The 9,588-nt window shown below is 31.3% G+C and overlaps 1 protein-coding gene across 1 annotated transcript in view; it reads left to right on the plus strand.

Moving 5' to 3' along the window:
• The window catches only part of LOC106468234 (transmembrane protein 62-like), a 102,172-nt gene extending 93,273 nt beyond the window's left edge, over positions 1-8,899 (plus strand). The window contains exons 13-14 of the mRNA XM_022396566.1: positions 3,238-3,356; positions 5,538-8,899. Coding sequence (XP_022252274.1) covers positions 3,238-3,356; positions 5,538-5,888 — 470 coding nt within the window. The 3' untranslated portion in view covers positions 5,889-8,899. The remainder of the gene's footprint in view (positions 1-3,237; positions 3,357-5,537) is intronic.
• Positions 8,900-9,588: the final 689 nt, after the last annotated feature.

A 9,588-nucleotide genomic window follows, 5' to 3' on the forward strand; every position in this document is an offset into this window, starting at 1 on the left:
TCATTGCACTGTCTGCAGTAAAAGACCTTTCTGTTAAGCACACGATGGAGATCTGGACACATTCTTCGGGTCTCTATGTGAATTCCCCCCTTCGAGTGGAGCACAGGATACCTTTGCCACTTACCAGCTCCCAGTTTCTGGGGTGGTGAACCATAGAAAATCCTCACTGATTGGGATTTAAGTGCTGGGGCTAAAACATTGGTCCCTCAATGGTGTTCTGGGCAGGGGTATTTCCCCAGAATGTAGTGTGGATCACCCAACTGCATATGAATACATCACAATCTCAAAGTGGAATTAAGTCACATACCACTATCTCACACTGATATATTTATCTGTTTTTATTATACTTCCAACTCCCTCAGTGGCCTGAACCCTCTGTATTTGATGGCATAATAGATAGTATTGTTTCATATCCAACTGTGAGGTATCGTATGCACACCCTGCTCCCACGGCAGGCAAGAGGCCCATAGTGTCTGGTTGAGTAGTGGTTCTGTAAGTATCCTTACTAATTGTGTCCAATAAACCAATATGTCTACACGGTGCCTTCTTCCCACAACTGGTGAGGGTCCCATAGTGTCTGACAGTAGAGGAGCTGTGCATGGATACTTATCACAAGTGCCCTTCTCTCACACCTGGTTTTGACCTGTATAGACTGATGGTTGAGGAGGTGTGCACCCATGGTACAGTCTGAACGAGCTCCAACCTCACTATACTTATTGGCCATCTGATGTCTTGTGTCTGCAAAATAATGATAATTTTGCAGATGACTATATCTGTCAAGGTCATTGTAAATACATAATATCACCACTCTTCTTATCTTCCTCTGTTTGAGCACTTTTGCTACATGCAATGAAAACTAGTAACAATACTAAAGTTATAATATTTTGCTGTGCTGTCTCGTAAATTTAAGAAACCACAACTTTTCATGTCAAAAACAGTTCTAAAGAGGAAAAGGACAGTGAAAATATGTCGTTTTTTTTGGGGGGGGGGGTATTCAAGCTGAACAGCAAACAATTGATTCAAAAATGAGACAGTTGTTGGTCGGAATTAATCCAGTACAACTGCAGAAGAATGACTTTCCCATAGAAGCAAGAGAAGTAAATTCACAAAAACTTATTACATGCAATAACTGCTCAGTGAAGAAGAATGAAGATGGTGGGTTCAATATTCAGTCATGTATAATTCAGTGTTTTGTTATTGCAGCACGATTTATGGCACAGTGAACTTTTCACTGTTATAAAATTGGACAAAGGACTTGAAAATCAGCAGATTATCTGAAAGAATTTTAACAGTAAAAGAATTAAAATCTTGAATTAAAATGAACCAAATGTTCAATATAAAAAATGTGGTAAAACTAAAGATGGAGCAATAACAAGCTGTAATAAAAGCTTTATTGTCTTGATAAAAAGTTCATAAAACTGAAACTTTTGCTCTTTTTCATCTTGAAATGGAAGTTTTTGGTTGTTCAGTTATGTTTGAGCCTGTCATGAAAGGACACCTTAAAAGAATTACCAAACAAGAAATCCATAGGCAGTGTTTGGAGATATACATCTAGAATGAGTTGATTCAGTTGTTATCCAACAAGAATCAGTCTGACTCATGTTGACTGCTGTCAGATTGTGCTGCAGAAACAGTTCATTGTTCAGTTTCTTTCTATTGCTGACTAGCCATAAATGAGCTCAACAGACTTGCTAAAATATTGTATGGAACATATAATCTTATTAGATAGCAAGGCTACTTATGTCAGTCTAACAGAATTGTGTAACCAATTGTAGCTCTCTCAGTGAGAGTAACTAAAATGACTCTTAAAAAAAGTGTATTGGAACACTTATGCAAGAATGGATTATCATATTTGTTTCCCAATACTTGATGCACTGGAATTTTGCTGACTTTGTCCATCATCATTGCTAGTAAAGAAAAAAAATTAGATTCTCCAAACTCATATTTGATTAAAACCTATCTGAGATTAACCCTTACACAAACAGAATTGGTTTGATTGGCACCAATTTTGATCATGCATAAAATTTCATAAAAAAGTGGACTTGAAGCAAGTAGTGTGCAGTTCCCATACATCCTGGAAAACCTGAAAATTTTCAAAATTAATTCCCATGTCTGAAAATATCATGGAAAATGGAGATAACCATAAATGTTCCTAGAAAAGACATGGAAAACTATTACTTTATAAAATGCATTGTCTAACTGAATAACAATTAATTGTTTTATTGAACAACTATCTTAATTAAAATGTGGTTCATTTAATAAAATTTAAAAACTGAAAAGGCATAAGAGTGGGATAGATATGAGGGGTGATACAAGTCTATAAAGTGTCATGAAAATAGCTGAAAGGTCCTAGAAAATTATTTTTAACCAAGGATGAGAAACATAATTACTATAATATTCTCTTAGGCTTTAATAAAGTATAAATAAATAAACATTATTACACGTGTATTTCTTCTGCACAATTGGAAGTAAAATTGAAATAAGGGGAAGTTACAGAATGAAAGATTGCTTAGGTGGTCAAATAGCTATCACTGGGACTGTTAGGACTTAAACTTGATATTGAGGGAGGCTAACTTTCCATATGATAACAGCTTTAACTTATCATAGGGTAACATAATATTTAAGGACAACAAGGGACATGTTGGTTTATCTAGGCTGTCCCATCCACTAAACTATATGTATTATCTAAACACTCAGTAAAACTGTCTTAGCTGAAGGTGACTCATACCCTCCCAAAATTTATATTCATGTCCACTAGTCCTACCATTCTCTCCATTATTTATGGAGAAAAATGACACATTGACAATATCAGATCTCTTAACAATCTTATTGTATAGATTTTGGTGATTATGTTTTCGATCATTTCATTAACTAAGCAATATTTGATAATGATGCTCCTAACATCTATCTTGCTTTTTTGACCAAGTATTTGAACACAGAGGCTTTTACCTGTTACTTAAATTTTGGTGTATGATTTAAGTATTTTATTTGGCAACTCAGTTTCTAAGGCAGTAGCAGGTATGGAAAGTTGAAAACTGATCACATAATTCTAAATATTCTGTACATTGGAAAAAATCTTAAAATTTGTTTAATTGTTTGCTCTTGTGCAAAAATGGTAGTATGAAGTCATTAGTGGTTAAATGTGTTCCATGAGATGATAAAGTTTCATTAAAATTTCTGATTCCTGATTATTGCAAATTGATAAATTTTATTTATGGCTCATAATTCTATTTGCAGGACCATGGTTTTTGGGAGAAATCATTGATGGCTATGTTGGTGTATGTTTTGTATGGGGTATATTTGTGGAAGGAGTATTTCTACCTGGAGCTACAACATTTTATGTAGGGAGCCTGTATGTAAGTAATCAAGATTCAACTTCTTTGAAGCTACTCAACTTTTGGATTTCATTAAGTATATAAGCAAAGTAATATAGTGCTATAAGTTACATCTGAACTTATCATTATTTGTTAAAGATTTAATTTTAAAATCATAAAATAATATTTACTAATTAAATACATTTTGTAGTTACTTTATATCAGAGTTTAGATTAAAATAAATGCAATTCACACCTATACAATTGAGTTAGTTTGGGGAAACTTTATTTTAAACTCATCAGTTAATATCTTTAGAGTTATCATGTTCTAGCATATTTTACTGATTTATTCCTTTTTCATATGATTCTTATCATAGACCTAGAAAAATTCTGAACTGTTTTGCCATTTGCGTACAAGTTTTGCAAACTGTTATTGGCAAGTTTCAGAATATATATCTCTGAAAAGGAAACATAACATCAATTAACTCATAATTCTCAGTTTTTATTGTATATTATTTTAAAAATCAAATGCAGTTGTGGGAAAAATTAGAGAAAAAGTCTTCTCTAGGATCTAGTATTGTTAGTTCACCTACTTAGTTTATTATATTTTTACTTCAGTTTCTGTATTCTTTTCTTGCACCATGATAATATTAACTTTTAATTATGATGTATGCTCCTGTAATATAGTTCTTAGGTTATTACCTTTGCTACATAGAAAAAATCTTGTATTTTGTGGAAGGTTTTTTCATGTTTACATATAAGAAAGAAAATCTACTATTTAGACTTGTTTGCATTTGTCAATAAGTACAATTTGTCACTGCACTTTTGAAAATATACTTTTAAATTTGTTAACTAAATAGCCCAAATTTTAATCTGATGTGTATTTATTTGCAGAACACTGTTTAAAGTTAATGTGTTTTTTCCTACAAAATGTTAACATAAAATTACAATAATTTTCATTGTTGATATGTCTATCTTTGTTGTAGTATAAAGAATATCATGACACAACATAAACTACATGAAAAGTTCTTAATTTATTTAACACTAAAATATGCTAGAATATGATAAATGTAAAGATATTAATTGAGAAGTTTAAAATAAAGTTTTTCCAAATTAACTCAGTTTATTTTTAACAGTAACAAATTGCACCCGGTATTTTTGTTTCTATAGAGCGTTTCCTTCCAGATGTTTTATGTCTGAAACTATACAATGACTGAATTATAGTAACAACAGTTGAATTAAGTTTATTAATTGTTGAAGCTATAATAGAAAAAAAGAATATGCATTAATTAATGTGTAATAATTGTTGACAAGTTTTTAAGTGTTTATAAATTTAGCTTATCTTTCTTCAGATCTTTCTGAAAACTAAAGAAATTCAGTCTAAGGTTTTAAAAATTTTGTCAGTAGTGTTTAAACACCATACAGAAGAAATTCTGAGAGAAATCTCAACATCCCTAACACCACCTAAAAGGACCCTTTAAAAAAGAGCTTATGCTCCTTTAAAATAAACTAGCGGAGATACCCATTCATTGCTTGGGGAAGACATAGGGATTGTTAGGGGAAAATGTGGGGAGGATCAAATCCAACTGCCATTAACTCCCTAAGGGTTCATGACAGTTTTGTAACAATCAGTCTTGTGATTTGCCAATTATAAGCAGACACAATGCATTAGGGAGACATGGGAGTGGCACAGGGGGCCAGATATGAAGGGGGGGCTAAAGGTACATGTTAGATGGGGTGACAATCAGCTCAACAGACATGCACACATACACACAATATTTTTGTCAAACAATGGTTTGTATAAATTGCCTTGTCATATTGATATCATTGCAATGTTAGAAAGTATAGTTAATAATGGTTTCTAATATATATATCTCTAAGCAACAGTAATGTTAATAATAATGTGTTTCATTTTTTGACTGATTTACAGTGCTATTTTAATGATGCAATATGTATTTGTATCTTTAATTATATTTATGTCAAATTCAAAATTTAGCTTGCAACTTGTTTATTGTGTGATTTATCTTTAGGAAGTTTCCCACTTAGTTAAAATTTCTGATCATGTTATAGACAAATTGGATATATACTGTAGTGTGTGAAAATTATAGAATAATAAAGATAGAGATAATATTTATGAAAACAAAATATATTTTTGTATAAGATATCTGGTATGTCAGATTTTTTTAATATTTAGTATGTATATCAACAGTTTTCTTCATTTCAGCTGTTGACCTTTTATATGCCCTACACACTGCTCTTGTCAAACTGTCTGTACAGACATTATTTGAATGTTCGAAATGGTGGTGCTGAACCATGCACTTTTTGGAACTACATGAGTCGACATTTGTGCATGATCATTGTCATAATATGGCAATCAGTAGTGGCAGTTGGATATGCCATGGCTTATGGAGTGATGGCTTTCTTTTTAGGAATGCTAAACACTGGAAGTGTGGTGCTGGCTGTGGTACTGTGGAGGCTAGCCATCACCTTACCTGATTCTAGTTTTTCAAAATTCAACAAACTAATTAAAGACCATGTATTAATTCCTAATAATGAAACTGATCCTGATAATTGAAAACTTTAGTATTTAAACCTGATACAGCAAAACATTGAGAGTAAAAGTATTTTAATCTAATTATAAGTTATATTCATTATAATTTTTCAGTGCACATCATGATTAATAAAAAATAGAGAGATGTTAGTTCAAGCTTTTGATCATCTTTTGTTGGTACCATTTCAGGAGTCATTTTATGACATGTAGAACGTATTCATTATTAATTCACTAATTATTTGAACAAGCAATCTTATTTTGTGTTTAAAAAAATATTATTATGTTCTTTTAAATAATTAGTGTTCTAAATCATAATAAATATTTTTTCTGTTATTAAATTCATAAAAAAATGCATATTTGTAACGTTTGTATTTGACATGCAGAAAGGTTTCCATTTTGAAGACCAGATATTGTATACACTTTTTGAATAAGCAGCATTTTTCAAAGCACAATAAAAGTAATTGTTGATGTTTTAGTTTAAGACCTCATGTCAGAGTAACAAAACTTAGGTGGTCTTGTATTTATAAACTACTGAAAATATTTAAACAAAGTTTCCTGGTAGTGTTACTTTTAAGATATGTATATGTTGTGAAAAGTGTAAAAGGACCAACAAATGTTTTACAGTCCGGTATCTATAGCTTTTTTACATTTCTATTCCATTTGAAAAAAAATATATTTATATATTGCACATAAAATTGCAAAATGTTTTGCTGGATGGTAATCGTTTTTTTGTTTTTTAGAATATTCTACATTAGCATCTTACTATAGTAGATAATTTCTTTTTTATCTGTTCATCTATGTACAGTTACTGATATAACTACAATAGCTACAGCATTGAACTAAGTATTAGAAGGATGCTTTTCAGAAATGTTACTTGGTTTGGAAGTAGTACTGATTTCAAGCTGCTGTTAAAAGTCTAGCCCACCTGTCTGTAGGATGGATATAATTTTCTTTTATAAAGTTTTTCTTACTCTTGATATTTTTAGTTTGCAAAATAATATTCCTTGTAATTGGATATTATATATATATATATATACATAACTTTCCTTGGTATAATAGTGATATTAGATAAGGTGTACTCTAAATGTGTGGAGGACTGGGTAATTTCTGTATTCATATTTTAGAAAAATATCTAATCACACTATAAATACTAATTATCATATAGTGTTTAGTGTACTGTTAGCAAACAATGAACATGTTATTCACCAGTTACATCAGTATTTCTGGGATGCACTGTACATTTGTTGCTTTAATTTTTCTAATTTAAACATTACTGAGTATCTAACTATTCAAATGCTAACAGAATTTATGTTTAGTTATATCACAATTTTACAATGAAGTGTGGAATAGAATCTTAAAATTTCACTAGCAAATTGTGATCATGAAGAAAAAATATATACTCATTTTGAAGGTAAGTTGTATTCATCATAGTAAAAAATTAATGCCTAAAAGATTTTCTTAACTGAATAAGTAATTTGTAAGTCTTTCAAAATTTTAAGATGCATCTCATGTCTATTGCAGACTTCTACACTGAAAAGATCATCAACCATGCCTGAAAATGTGTTGTGAAAACAATTTGTATTTTAAAATAAAACTGCCATTTATAAGGGAATATTTAAATTAATTTGTCTGTAACAAAGACTATTGTCAAAAATAATCCACTGATAAAAACAATCTCTCAAACTAGTAATATAAATGTATAAATTCTATGTAAATATATATAATTCTATGCTTATCCATAGTAATAACTTTGGATAAGTATAGAGTTATTTAATATTCTCTAATGAGGTTTATTTCATATTTTAACATCTTCATGTTGAAAAAATGCATGGAAATTGGTTCTACCAAAGTAGGAAAAATTTGATACAGAGCTTTGTATGATACCTGCAAAAAAAAAAAGATTTTGTAATACAACAAGCTGTAAATATTCAGAACTATTTCAAATATAATGATAAGTTCCCAGAAACTTTTTATAGGAATGATGCATTATGCCAGAGCTCTAAATCAGCATCCCACATTTTTATGTGACGTTTTACAATAGAATGAAAAACAGATTCAAAATTAAGCTATTCCATTTTGAGTCATTCCTTCAAACTTAAAATAAATGACAAGGAACTGTTTATAGACTCAATAAAGTTTGTAGATTAGATTTCAGTTTAATTGACATACTATTTTTTCAAATATAGTGTACATGTATGAAATTTTCACTGCTCATTAAAAATGCAGGCCTGTAGTGGGCACAGTATAGTTAGCCCATTGTGTAGCTTTGCACTTAACATCAAATGATCCTTTCACGGTGGACCCGGGCTCTGTTTCTGCAACATCAAGATGGTAGTGGAAGGAATTGTTCTGAATTGAAAGGTGATCTGTGTTGGCTGTTGTCTCCGGAATCGTAACAGGGTGCAGCACAGTTATAGGTGGAGACCCAATGAAATTTGGGGACTGAAAAGTTCACAAATGTTAGGGATACATCTGTGGCTGATTAGGGTATTAGTATATTTGAAGCCAAGAAAAATGTAACTTGACAAAGGTAAACATTTTATTACTCTTATATCTAAATGTAGTTTTTAGAGAATAGTCATTTATGATCCTCTTTACAACCTACATACTTGGGTGACCTTCTAACCAATTGAAATTCATATGACCTTACATTTAAATCTGAAATTTTGCCACTTGGGATTGAATTCATGACCTTCCTGGCTATCTTGTTCTTCAACCAACCAGTGGTGACTTCATTAATAATGTGTGCTGAAACCTTCAAATCTTTTGAGCTGTATAATGTAAGGCTGATACAATGGACATAAACTGAAGATTTCCTGTTTATTAAGGAGCTGGAGGTCGCTAGTGACTCCACGATTTCTAGAGTTGACCTGACTTTCAACCCGGCAGAGTCCATGAATAAAGATGCATTGCTGGCTATGAATTTTTTATTATTTTGTTTTTACCTTTTTGAATGTAACTCTTACCTTATCCTGACTGGATACTGTAGGTCAGAACATAGTAATTAATAAAATCAGAACTTTCATACTGTAAAAGTTGCTGTTATATTGTATTTTTCAATTTACTTTCTTTTATATTTTCACTGGTAATCGATCGTGTGAGCGAATATACATAATAACTAATATAGATCAAAATATGCCACTTGTCTCATTTACTATTTTATTAATTGCTTGTCCCACTCGTATTTATATCTTATGTCTCACTTCTAAGTACTTGTCAAAGTTACTAGATTTCAGTGATGTCGTCTAGAACATTCTAGAGCTACTTTAATATTATTTGCGCTCCAGTTAACAGCCAAATTTAAACAATACTAACTTTAATCGATTTTTTAGGTTTTTACATTGCATTTTCATCTTATGTCTTACAGAACCTAAGTTAATGAAACATTTTTTCACCGATCCAACCATGGCCCAGTGGTTAACATATCTGCAATATTGTCGTGCACTTCTCATTATCGTCAAAAAAGATAGAAACCACGCCTTCCACTTTGGGTTTGTGGATCCATTATAAGGGTGATGTTTAAATCCCACTATTCGGTTAAACAAGAGTTGGTGGTGGGTGCTGTTGACTATCTACCTTCTCTCTAGTCTATTAGTTCAAAACTGTGGATAACTAACGCAGGTACCCCTTGTGTTATTTTGCGAGAATATCAGAAAACAAACTAATAAAATATTTGAACAGAGTTGTTTAAACATTTGTTTAACAACAAGTTAAAGCTTGGAAT

The sequence above is a fragment of the Limulus polyphemus genome, unplaced genomic scaffold (genome assembly GCF_000517525.1).
Source record: "Limulus polyphemus unplaced genomic scaffold, Limulus_polyphemus-2.1.2 Scaffold2926, whole genome shotgun sequence".
Lineage (NCBI taxonomy): Eukaryota > Metazoa > Arthropoda > Merostomata > Xiphosura > Limulidae > Limulus > Limulus polyphemus.